The sequence below is a fragment of the Eptatretus burgeri genome, chromosome 5, assembly GCF_056783735.1.
Source record: "Eptatretus burgeri isolate ZD-2024b chromosome 5, Ebu_testis_v1, whole genome shotgun sequence".
Classification (NCBI taxonomy): domain Eukaryota; kingdom Metazoa; phylum Chordata; class Myxini; order Myxiniformes; family Myxinidae; genus Eptatretus; species Eptatretus burgeri.
Window position 1 is genome coordinate 99793990 of NC_140965.1, and position 13655 is coordinate 99807644.

General features: G+C 43.1%; 1 protein-coding gene across 9 annotated transcripts in view; it reads left to right on the plus strand.

The window, feature by feature from the left end:
- LOC147027047 (transmembrane protein 150A-like) overlaps positions 1 to 13655 on the plus strand; it is a 170104-nt gene that overhangs the window by 131283 nt on the left and 25166 nt on the right. For all 9 annotated transcript variants that reach the window (XM_085883148.1, XM_085883147.1, XM_085883151.1 and 6 more), the window contains one exon: positions 3462 to 3529. In XM_085883148.1, coding sequence (XP_085739274.1) covers positions 3462 to 3529 — 68 coding nt within the window. The remainder of the gene's footprint in view (positions 1 to 3461; positions 3530 to 13655) is intronic.

Below are 13655 nucleotides of genomic sequence, written 5' to 3' on the forward strand. Positions count from 1 at the left end.
GAGCGGTTGCTGAGAGAGACTCGGATGAGATTTGTTACCTGCGTAGTCCATGAGCGTCAGTTGCGGCTGTATGGACATGTGGCTCGTTTTCCTGACGCTGATCCTGCTCACCAGATTCTCTCAGCGAGGGAGTCTCATGAGTGGAGGAGGCCAGTGGGCCGACCACGTGCCTCATGGTTGCAGCAGGTTGACCATCATCTCAAGGAGATGGGGATGAGCCTGGCATCTGCCTGGGGGATGGCCAGACGGAGGCCCCTGGAGTACCGGCGGAAAGTGGACGCAGTGACGCGCTGTTCTGGCACATGCTCCCATACCTGACCTGACCTGTTTATCTATAAATGCGCATAAGAAATCGAGAAATTATTAGAATACCGGAAGTCATCACTATCCGGAAGTGGTGCTTGCCCGTACGGAATGTTCACATGCATTCCACGAATTATCGCTTACATTGAAGTAACAACTGCTGTGATACTTACACATAGAGTTAATTAAAATCAAGTTTACCTCCCTGTCTTTGCTTGCCATGACATTCGCTGCCATTGACCATTGTCACTCTTCCACCACGGTAACTTAGGTACCGATCCCCATCGTAACCGGCACGGCCCGTGACGTCATCGTTGGCCTGCCGTGCACCGACCTACGCAGCCACGCCTACGCAGCCACGCCTACGCAGCAAAGTGTCTTGTCATTGGTTGGTAAATAAATGGCCATAACTTGGGAAGCACTTGTCTGATTAATATCAAACCTTGAAAAGGCACATCGTCAAGTCCCCAGCAATATCGCTGGCAAGTTTCAATTAGATCGGACCAGAAGTTGTTGAGAAACCGGTCACACACACACACACACACACACACACACACACACACACACACACACACACACACACACACACACACACACACACACACACACACACACTAATTTGAGCCTGGTGTTGGCTGGCTTGGGACCTCAGGATCCTGAGATCAAGCCCCTATCATCCATTGAATTAACACTATGTGGGGTTGACTCAGCTGTCATCCTTCCAAGGTCGGCGAAATGAGTACCAGTGTATTGGGGTAATAATCATTTGGGGTAACCTGCGTCGGAGTGGCAACCCGTCCAGTACTGTACTCCCAGCCAATGAAACTGCCTTGGCAGCTCTCTGCCTTTATGGCATGAAAGGAATGTTTTATATATGTACGTATGTATGTGTATGTGTATATGGATGAGATATATATATATATATATATATATATATATATATATATATATATATATATATATATATATATATATATATATATATATATATATATATATATATATATATTTAATTTATTGTTACGATTGGCCTCTCAAACCCACTTCCTGACCTTTGACCCTCAGGCTGACGCGCCGCAGATAACTCTGTGGCATCATTGACGCTGTCTGAAACTCTTTAGGTAGTGTCCTCGTGTCAAATTCCTGGCAGGTAAATCCCCCCCATCCCCCCCCCAGATTAGGGAACCACGCTCTCGATGCCCCACTTCTATTTATATCAAGTACTTCCGAGTGGAACCGCATGACGGATGTCGGCTCGTCTGACCATAGCTAAACTGCGGGGTAAAACTCCCATCCATTATTTACACACTCGCATCTCAGCAATAAGGAAAGACACTCGGGCAGGTTCGTAACAAATGGTCATGTTAACAAAAGGCAAGTATTTACAAACAATGCAGCATCACAAAAGGGAAGTCTTGCTCTTATACACATAAGCTCCTTCGACAATCACCTTATTATGGAAACTACAGACATGGACACCTCATTCACTCTGGGAAATTAGACTGGTAAGAGAGATTGACGGAGAGATGCAGAAGGCAGGGCTCGTTGGTGACCCCCTCACCACAGATCTCGGGCTTATGTGGTCACAACATGAAAAGGGGAGGGGGAAAGAAGAGAGGGTGATGGAGTAATGTGGTGAATGCTTCATAATGCATAGAGGAGATTGTGAATCCTGTGTATCAATACCCCTGCTTTGAGGGAGTCTAGGAAATCGTTGATCAAGTCTGTCTGCACAGCGGTTCGCAGTCTCAGCTCATTCCTGAAGGACCCCTTCTGGCTCTTTGCTCCCTGGACGTACACGACCACAAACTCTGGGTGACCCAGACGTATAAAGCCCTTGGCCGAGGTGTGTTCAGCATCCCAGTACAGCTTGTTCCTCTCGGTGCTGCCTTTTCATTGGAACGGGGCTGTTGTCAAGCCATGCTCAGTGGTCAAGGTCTCAGCTTGGGGACACTGTCCTCCGATAACCCTGCCCAGATGTGATCCTTCCTGCTCCATTGGACACTGGTTGATCTGGTGCTTCTGAATGATTTGGCTTTTTAATGTGAGTTTATGCATGTGCTGAAAAGAGGTGCAAAGAACGAGGGAGATTAATAGTGATGGGGGGGGGAGATTAAAAGTGATATTGGAAGAGAGGTTTTAGAGAAGAGTTACAAGGGGAATTAAAATTTGCTGCACAAACACATTTCCCTGTCCACTAATGTGAGGGGAGAAGTACTGTAATCCAACGAAACAAAATACGACTGAGATATCTAAACTCCATGGTTCCTTTATGTGTTGGATGGAACTACCTGGGGTCTTTCAAAACCACAAATATATACAGTCGAGGCTCATGGAAATAGCATATGAAATGGATCAGGACGTAATGGACAAAAACAGGACGCAAAACGCGCATGCACAGAGAAGGAAACTCCAAGGAGGAAAAACTGGAAAACGATGAGGGATTTTGGTTGGGGCTAACGAGGGTAGAAAATATCATTGTTGCTTAACCTCTCTGCAACCTCTTTCCCCCCTCTCTCCTTTCCCTCTTAACTGCCCAAATGTGGTGACGTGCCCACCCACCAACTTGAGATCGACTCATAAGGCATCACTGACGCAGAGTGTCTTATTTTGAAATTCTACTCCATGCTGGCAGTGCTACGAGATTATCAACTAACAGATTTACGTATGGTAATTGCAACAGCTGTTAGGTCAGTTGCTTACGCAAACCGTCACGACAAAGAATATTCGCTTTCAACAAAAATGGCTTTCTTTTAAAAAGACTTTGGGCACCTTTAAAATGTTTTGAACTCGAGAAGAGAAGTTTGACACAAGTTATTTCAGCAATAACAGACACTGGCTGAAGAAAAACAGTTTGAGAACGTGCTTTAGAATGCAGAGGGATTCATTCATGCACAAAATGCCATGTGTTTGCATGACTTGCTGATCCACATTGGCCAGAGGGTTGTGGGTCAGGTTGTACTTGTAGAGCAAACATTCAGGTTGGAGACCGAGTGGGTGAACATGAACGGATGTGCTTGATTTGAAGTGTTCTCGATGGAAACGTTATCGTGAGCAGATGAAGGTCAGATGGTGAAGTTCATTGTTCATGTCCAATGTGCAAGCTGCTGCAGATCTTATGCCCGATTATGTATGACTGTTTGACCTCTGTTTTGCAGCAAATGTGGCGCCTACCCTCCTGAAAGTTGCCTCTTCAGTCTAGTCGGAAATCTTGGCTCTTTTATGGGTAAGCATTGTGTCGTCCTACGCATGACTCGTGCAGTTAAGGCATATGTGGGGTCATCTAAATATAAAGTAAACAATGGTAATTGGTTTTGGGTGGTTTGTTGTTCTGTGTTTTGCGATGCATACAAATCTCTGTTCATCGTCTTATCTCCGTTGTCTTTTAGTTTAATGATGTCTTCATTCCAGGCAGAGCTACAAACATACTTTGTACAGTCGTGAAAGGTCATCCAAATGACAAAGGGATTTCATGATTAAACTCGTTTTGTATATTTGGAAGAGTGGGGGTTGAGGTGCAGGGTATGGAAACTTCTCTTATTTGTATTACAGAATTGTTTTTAGATCCTCGTGGAGGATCTCTAAGTCTTACTCACGTTGTTGATCTTCATCTTCTTCTTGTGGACTTTTTTGTTTCACAGCCTACAGTTTTCATCGAAACTTCCTGAAACTTGGCATATATATGTAAAAATACCCTGCGCAGACAGTAACGATCTCGGATTTTGAAAATTCCTCCCAGAAAAAAAGTTGTGACGTCAAAATATCTCTGCAAATGGAAATGGCCGAAAAAATTATCTCCGAAACTAGGCAAGCTTTTTGAATTCTGTTTGCGGGAATCGAACAGGGCATTAGCAGAGATGAATTACCGCACATATGATACATCACTATGACGTCATATCAATTTTTATGACGTCATTCCTATTTTTTTACATTTTTTGTTTCACAACCCAGATTTTTCATCGGATCTTCGTGAAACTTGCCATGTATATGCAGAAAGCCCACGCGCAGGCAGTAACCATCTCCGATTTTGGAAATTCTTCCTAGAAAAAAAAGTTGACGTCATAATATGGCCGCTAATGGAAATCGCCTATACCATTATCTCCGAAACTAGGCAAGCTGTTTGAATTTTGTTTGTGGGAATCAAGCTGGGCATTAGCACAGATAATTTATCGCAAACCTGATACATCACAATGACGTAATATTCGTTTTTATGACGTCATCATCAAGAGGATGAGGATCTTCGCTCATTTGAGCTTGTTAGAAAGAAAACGACAAGAAAAAGAAAAAACCTCCACCTTTCTTTGCATGTTTCTGGTATGATGTGGAGAAAATTAACTCAGGAAGTAGATGAAACTTCAAATGAAATATCAACTTTGGTTGAAATTATTTTGCAGTCGTACAATTGCAAGGTCACTGGCTTTATCCGTGCGAGATTTGGAAGCAACTACAGAATTGAGGCATTCGGCCTTCTCACGTGTGGTGTCTGCTGTGGTGCCATTTGAAGAGAGAGAAATGATGGAAGGGGAGCATACTCCACAGACGGACTTGACAAGGTGCCACCAGGTTTTAGATGAGGGAGACAAGTTTGAAATTTTATTCTTGAGGTTGGACAGATGTCTCTCTCTCTCTCTCTCTCTCTCTCTCTCTCTCTCTCTCTCTCTCTCTCTCTCTCTCTCTCTCTCTCTCTCTCTCTCTCTCTCTCTGTCTCTCTGTCTCTCTCTCTCTCTCTCTCTCTCTCTCTCTCTCTCTCTCTCTGTCTCTCTGTCTCTCTCTCTCTCTCTCTCTCTCTCTCTCTCTCTCTCTCTGTCTCTCTCTCTCTCTCTGTCTCTCTCTGTCTCTCTCTCTGTCTCTCTCTCTGTCTCTCTCTGTCTCTCTCTGTCTCTCTGTCTCTCTCTGTCTCTCTCTGTCTCTCTCTGTCTCTCTCTGTCTCTCTCTGTCTCTCTCTGTCTCTCTCTGTCTCTCTCTGTCTCTCTCTGTCTCTCTCTGTCTCTCTCTGTCTCTCTCTTTCTCTCTCTGTCTCTCTCTGTCTCTCTGTGTCTCTCTCTGTCTCTGTCTGTCTCTCTCTGTCTCTCTCTGTCTCTCTCTGTCTCTCTGTGTCTCTCTCTGTGTCTCTCTCTGTCTCTCTCTGTCTCTCTCTGTCTCTCTCTGTCTCTCTCTGTCTCTCTCTCTCTCTCTCTCTCTCTCGCAGGTTTGGTGAATGACCTGAGATTGTCTTGAGTCGGATTGGCCTTCCAGTGGGACACTGGCATGTCAGAGGTGATGTGCAGGAGGGTACTGACAGGGTGTAGATAGAGTAAGTAAACAAAGGAAGGGGAGAAGAGGAAGCATTGTGCGAGATTGATTTGGAAATTATGGTGGAGGAGAATTGAATATTTCAAATTGTCATTTGAAAAATTGGATTTCAGTGAGTGGAGGTGGAAAAGGGGAAAAAAAAAAGAAATGAATAGTTTCGGACTGAATATCTTGAAGAATGAGCTGGGAATGGAGTTTTTTATTTTTTTTCTTGTGGAGAAGAAGAAGATTGTGGGGTGGGTCAGAGATGGGATTGAGGTTGAAAAAGGACTCACTTGAATGGAAAATTAAAAAAGAAGCGGTTGGCAAGCAGTTCATTGAGGTGGCAGATTGTGCTGAACACATGTTCACGAAAGAATGAAACAAAACTCTCAAAGCAGCACAAAATTGGGTAAGCAGGCTTGTATGTTTCATTATTTTTTGCTGAAACTGTAAGGAATCGTTGGTGGTTGAAGATTATGGTCGGAAAGAACGACGAAAGGATGTGAGGGCTTCGTGGAATGCGGTGAAATGGTCGAGGCAAAAACCCAGCCGAGGCAGAGAGGATGAGATCAAAATAGCCAAACTGAATGCATGCTAACCATTGAGCTTTCTTAGCTGGTTCGATCCCCAACAGAGTCTGACTTAACTTGAAGGAAAAGCATATTTGAGATGGTTGTGTTGCCAGAATGCATCACTGCATTTTGAATGCTGCTTTGCTGCGTTTTGGTTTACCGTACACGCATGCTGGGACAGATGGCTTTCTTCTGTGCCCAAAGTTGCTTGGGATTTCCTTCATGCTCAGCCACGTGTTTCAAGCATTGCGTAGATGTTTTTGTCAGAGTAAAATTCGCTGTTGCCATGTACTCCCAATCTTTTACCAAATTAATGTTTCTCCTTTTTCCCTCTTCCTCTTCTTCCTCTTCCTCTTCCTCCTCCTCCTCCTCGTCCTTCTCCTCCTCCTGACCTCGTGGTCTTGTATATGATTGGCAGGGCTGGATTTAGGGGCAGGCGACCGCCATGGGCACCGTTCCTCTTCCTCCTCCTCCTTCTCCTCCTCCTCCTGACCTCGTGATCTTGTATATGATTGGCAGGGCTGGGTTTAGGGACAGGCGACCGCCATGGGCACTGGGCTCGGGGGGTCAGAAGGTGCTGGGCTTAGGGTGAGCCTGTCACAACGATGTAAAGAGAAATAACCAAAATTTGGCAACGGAAGAGGCCATTTGGATTCGGTCTATCATGCCCTCACTACCCCCTCACCACTGCATGCCTTCGTGACCCCTTCACCACTGCCTGCCCTCGCTGCCCCTCACCACTGCCTGCCCTCGTTGCTCCCTCACTGCTCCCTCACCACTGCCTGCCCTCGCTGCTCCCACACCACTGCCTGTCCTCGCTGCCCCTCACCACTGCCTGCCCTCGCTGCCCCTCACCACTGCCTGGTCTTGCTGCCTCTCTCCACTGCCTGCCCTCGCTGCCCCCCACCACTGCCTGCCCTCGCTGCTCCCTCACTGCTCCCTCACCACTGCCTGCTCTCGCTGCCCCTTTACCACTGCCTGCTCTCGTTGCCCCTCACCACTTCCTGCCCTCCTCACCACTGCCTGCCCTCACTGCTCCTCACCACTGCCTGCCCTCACTGCCCCTCACCACTGCCTGCCCTCACTGCCCCTCACCACTGCCTCTCCTCGCTGTCCCCTCACCACTGCCTCTCCTCGCTGTCCCCTCACCACTGCCTCTCCTCGCTGTCCCCTCACCACTGCCTACACTCGCTGCCCCGTCATCACTGCTTACACTCGCAACCCCCTCAAAAGGTATTCAAAATTATAACAAACAGAGAGGGGTGTCAATGACCACTCTTACCTTCGGTGTCATTTCATCTCGGGTCAACCCTGATCATTGGCACCACAAGCACAAAATGAACAATTTGTGTATGTACATTCCACAATCATGTACAACGTTTTGTCAATGTGCATGTGCAAATCTTTTTGGGATGAAGCAATTTCAAAGTGTATATTAATATTTTACTAAAATTATATGAAATAATGGCCATTGCCATTTGCTGTCTGTGGTGAATGAGACATTGAAATAAATGGGGACAAGTGGGTTTGATGAGATGAGATTGAGAGCAAGAAAATGGAGAATTGAGCATGGGAAATGAGGCTGGAGTAATGTGGAAAGATGTATGGGAAAGGAGAATGGAGGGGTGCTGGGGGTGAGGGTGTCAGAATGCAAAGTTGATGCAGGCTTACAATGAAACTGTTGTATTTTTGTCTGATATATTTAGCATGGTGTTCTGCCACTCGTTGTTGCATGTGTGCTTTCTAAAATGTTAACGACTTGTGGTAATGTCAACCAAGAATAAGGGCCACATATTGCTTATCTCATTACGAACGGAGGAAGTTGATTGGCTTAAGAGCTTTTTTATGTGTTTAATGGGAATTGCATCTGTGCATGTCCTAAAAATCTACTCTGCCTCTTACACATGATCATTCTGCTGTTCACCCTACCATTTTCTCAGTCACCTTCTGTCTCCTTGAAGTGGGCATACATCACTGCATAGAGAGGACCTCTTCCCTCTCTGCAGGCCTTGATAAAATCTGGAGCCGGTCAAACACTTGGAATATGTCTTTTAACCTTAGCAAATCTCATGTTTTGTCTGTCTCTCCGAAAGGATTCTCTGACAAACTCATCCCATCTATTTCCTTTGGGAACAACTGAAAGAAGTCCAGTCATTCAAATATTTGGGCCTCATCATCGGTTCTGATCTTTCTTGGGCAAACCACATCTCAAAATTTGCCTTCAAAGCCAGTCGCCGGCAACCTTCATCATGCAGTCTTTCCCTGACAAATATGAACTTTACTCAACTTGCAAGGCCTTCATCCACAGCTCCATTGAGTACTGCTCTCCCCTTTGGGTCAGTAACCCTGCTTCACACCTTACACTACTTGATGCCGTGGAAACCAAGGCCCTCAATAATTGGAATCTCTCCCAATACAATGACTGTGAGTCTCTGGGCTGGTTACTTTCGCATCACAGACATGTCGGTGATTTCTATCTTCCACCACCTACTTTCTGGTCTTGCACCCTCTGCCCTTTCCTTCCTATGCTGCCCCTTCCCAGGTCTCTGCAGGGTGAATTTGGTATGCTCATATCCCACTTCTTGTGAAACTCCCATCACTGCTGAACTTCACTCTCTTTTTATTTTATTTTATTAGGGTATCCAGTCAAATGGACTGGATAACCTATTGTTTTTCTTCTGTTTATTATTATTTTTCTTCCGCCGTAAATTTGCAAAATTTCCAATTTTTTTCGTTTTAAATGCCATTTTCTCAGAAATGGTAAGACCAATCGACACAAAATTTTCACCAAATATGTATCTTTTTTGATAGCATACATAATTGATAATTATGACGTCATAGGTCACGTGGTACGGGCGCCATCTTGAAAAAACAGATCAACTTTGGACCTCTGTATCTCGAAAACCTTCTAGTGTAAAAAAATTTCGCTTGATACATTTGAACAAGCTCCCTCTCGGGAATACGTGTGATTTTTCGTGACGTCATCAGTGAAGAGGTATCCCAGTAAAAATTCGTCAAGTAGAACGCCACATGGCAAAAATTTGAAATTTCTTGAGCATCATCTACACAAAAATTCATCGTAGAAAAAAAATATTTTGACGTCATCGGTGACGTAATTCGGCCGCCATCTTGTTTTTTAGTGTTTTTTAAAAAAAATCTTCTTCTCCAGAACGGCTGTGCAGATTGAGGTGAAACTTTACACGCACATTCTCCCTGAGGTCCTCTTTCAAGTTTGTTAATTTGTTATTGATAAGTCACATGGTTTGGTGGCCATCTTGAAAAAACCCTAAAACCTTCAAACATCTTCTTCTCCAGAAGCGCTGGTCCAATGAAGGCGAGATTTCAGAACTATATTCGTGACATGTATGCGATGCGAGTTTGTTAATTTCAAAGTGATATGTCACATGGTTTGGCCGCCATGTTGGATTTAAGAAAAATATTAAATAATGTTTTCTCTGGTATTTCATAAGCCATCAAAGCGAAAATTTGCAAGTGCCTTCCTCCCTCAAGTCTGCATACATGGTAAAAAAATTTACCTCAGAAGTCACATGGTTTGGCGGCCATCTTGGATAGAAAAATAGACTTTATCCGATTTACACGAAACTTCACACACTTGTTCGGGTCGACGATGGAAAGCAGAATTTAAATTTATGATATCATAGGTCACAAGGTTCGGCAGCCATCTTGGATTGAAAATGAATAAATTTTAAAAATCTTCTTCTCCAGAAGGGCAAGACAGATGAAGACGAAACTTCACACATATATTCCCCATGAGGTCCTTTCTCAAGTTTGTTAATTTGTTCTTGATCGGTCACATGGTTCGGCGGCCATCTTGAAAAAACCCTAAAACCTTCAAACATCTTCTCCAGAAGCGCTGGTCGGATGAAGGGGAGATTTCAGAACTATATTCGGGACACGTAGGCGATATAAGTTTGTTAATTTGGAATTGATACGTTAGACGGTTTGGCCGCCATCTTGGATTTAAGAAAAATATTAAATAATGTTTTCTCTGGAACCGCTGAAACAAACGAATCGAAAATTTGTAATTATCATCTACCATCGTGTATGCACGCATGGTAAAAATTATGACATCACACGTCACATGGTTTGGCGGCCATCTTGGATAGAAAAACGCACCTTTACCGATTAACACGAAACTTCACAAACGTGTTCCAATACCCAGTTGGAAGCAGAATATAAATTTCTGATGTCATAGGTCACATGGTTCGTCAGCCATCTTGGATTGAAAAACAATATCTTCAAACGTCTTTTTCTCTGAAACGGCTGAACAGATCCAGGCGAAACTCGACCACTATGACCGCCTCTCCATGACAAATAAAAAGTTCTCACCCCCTTTTGAGGTACGACGCAACGTTTGGCAGCCATATTGGATTGAAGGAAAAATATTAATTAATGTTTACTCTTGAACTACTGCATCAATAAATGTGAAACATCAAGTTTATGGTGGAACGCTCATGCGGAATGAGGATTTGAAATTTCAACGGGATCGGGCCCAGGGTTTGGCAGCCATGTTGGTTTTAAGAAAAATATTAAATAATGTTTTCTCTGGAACTGCTTAACCTGGAGAAGCGAAAATTTGCAGTTATCATCCACCATCGTGTTTGCACACGTGGTGCAAATTATGACATCACAAGTCACATGGTTTGGCCGCCATCTTGGATTGCAGGATAAATATTAATTAATGTTTACTCTGGAACCGCCGCCTCTGTATATGCGAAACTTCACATTTATAATTCAGGTGACATGCGAAACAAAAGTTTAAAATTTCAACCTGATCGGTCACGCGGTTTGGGAGCCAGAATTATTTAATTATTTGAATCTGGAAGCCAGTAATAACGAAATTGAATGCTTTGTGCTGCCCGGTTCGTAACTCGTCTGTTCCGCGCCCTCTCGAAGCAGGCCTGTGTTTGTATCACTATTAAATAATGTTTTCTCTGGCACCGCTTATCCTTTCAATGCGGAACTTTGCGACTGTCATCTGCAGAAAGTCCCATGTTGTATCAAAGGCGGACGGACTGGGTACCCGGTCATCACTGCCAGCAGTTATAAAGTGGCAGTTCTAGTTTTATTTATTTTTCTCTCTCACTTGTGGAACTGACTTTCTTTGTCTGTTCTGTTCACTCTCATTATTCCTTCCAAAGTTTCAAGATGGTTGTTCACCACAGGCCATCCACAATCTATACTCATGATCTTTTTGACCCTTATTAACCCTCCCCAAACACACCCCTTCCTTTAGAGGTTTAAATTTTTTTTATTTTCATTATTAGAGTAATAAGTCTAATTGACTGGGTAACCGATTGCTTTTCTAATTGACTGGGTAAACCAGTCGAATTGACTGGGTAACCGATTGCTTTTCTTCTGTTTATTTCTTATTTTTATATTTCTTTTTCCGCCGGCAATTTACGGGTTTTTTCGCTTTAAAAACCATTTTCTTGGGAACGATGAGTCCGATCGACACGAAATTTTCACCATAGTATACATCTTTTTTGATAGCAGACTTAATTGATAATTATGACGTCATAGGTCACGTGGTACATGCGCCATCTTGGAAAAAAACCGAAAAACTTTGCACCTCTGTATCTCTGAAACCATGCAATGGAAAAAAAACTTAAATTTGATGCATTTTAGTGAACTCACCATGGGGAACATGTGTGATTTTTCGTGACGTCATGGGTGAAGTGGGGTCCCGGTGAAAATTCGACAGGTGGAACGCTGCACAGGAAAAATCTGAAATTTCTTGAGTGTCATCTCCGTAACAATTCACCGAAGGAAAAAAATATTTTGACGTCATACGTCACTTCGTTTGGCAGCCATATTGTTTTGAAAAAATAAATTGAAAATCTTTTTCTCCAGAACGGCTGGACAGATTGAGGTGAAACTTTACACACACATTCCCCATGACATCCTTTTACAAGTTTGTTAATTTCTTATTGATCGGTCACATGGTTTGGTGGCCATATTGAATTTACCTTCAAACCTTCAAACATCATCTTCTCCAGAACAGCTGGTCAGATCAAGGGGAACTTCACAAACATATTCTCATTGGGAAGGGGATACACGTTGGTTAATGAATAATTGATAGGTCACATAGTTTGGCAGCCATGTTGGATTGAAGAAAATATTAAATAATGTTTTCTCTGGAACTACTTAATCTATCGAAGCGAAAATTTGCAACCATCATCTCCCACCATGTCTGCATATATGGTAAAAATTTATGATGGCACAAGTCACATGGTTTGGTGGCCATATTGAATTTACCCTAAAACCTTCAAACATCATCTTCTCCAGAACGGCTGGTCAAATCAAGGGGAAACTTTACATACATATTGCTCAAGGGTATTGAATATAAGTTTGTTCATGAATAATTGATAGATCACATGGTTTGGCAGCCATGTTGGATTCAAGAAAAATATTAAATAATGTTTCACTGGAACCACTTATCCTGTCGAAGTGAAAGTTGGCAACTATCATCGAACCCCATGCCTGCATATATGGTAAAAATTATTGCACAAGTCACATGGTTTGGCAGCCATCTTGGATAGAAAAACGTACCTTGTTCGGTCAACACAAAACTTAACAAACATGATCCACTACTCCATTGGAGGGAGAATATAAATTTATGATGTTATTGGTCACGTGCTCCGGCAGCCATATTGGATTGAAAATTAATAAATTAAAAAGTCTTCTCTGAAACGGCTGAACAGATCGAGGTGAAACTTTACAGGTATGACTGCCTATCCAGGATGAACAAAAAGTTCCCACCTCCTTTTGACGTAGATCACATGGTTTGACAGCCATATTGGAGTTAAGGAAAAATATTAAATATAATTTACTCTGGAACTGCTGCATCAATAAATGTGTCTTCACAGTTATGAAGCAGCCATGGATAATGAAAGTATTAAATTTCAACTCGATCAAGCACGTGGTTTGGCAGCCATGTTGGATTGAAGGAAAACTATTAAATAACATTTACTCTGGAACCACTGCATAAATATATGTGAAACCTCACAATTCTAATCTAGCCGACATGGGGAACGTAGGTTTCAAATTTCAACCCAATTGGCCATATGATTTGGAAGCCAGAATAATTTAATTATTTGAATCTGAGAACTTTTAGAATTTTTTTATTTTTGCTTTCGGCTCACTTGGCTGCACTTGAGGGTACAGCAGCAGCAATTCAATTAATACCAATGATGGCCCCAGGAAAAATGGTCAACTGTGTATATAATAAATGGATGGAACATGGCCTGTTTCTCCGTGCATAACTTGTGAATCCCTCGTCTTAGAGAAACGTGTGGAGCCTTTTTAGACTAATGGAATCCCGCTGATGGTGTCCACATTTATTACTTTGTGTTCAGGTTAATTTAAACACCAATTCAATTGCTACCGACTATGTATTCAGGAAAAAGGGCTAACTGCTTACGTAATAAATAGATTGAATGTGGCGTCTTACTGCATTTATAACTCATCAATCCCGTGTAGTAG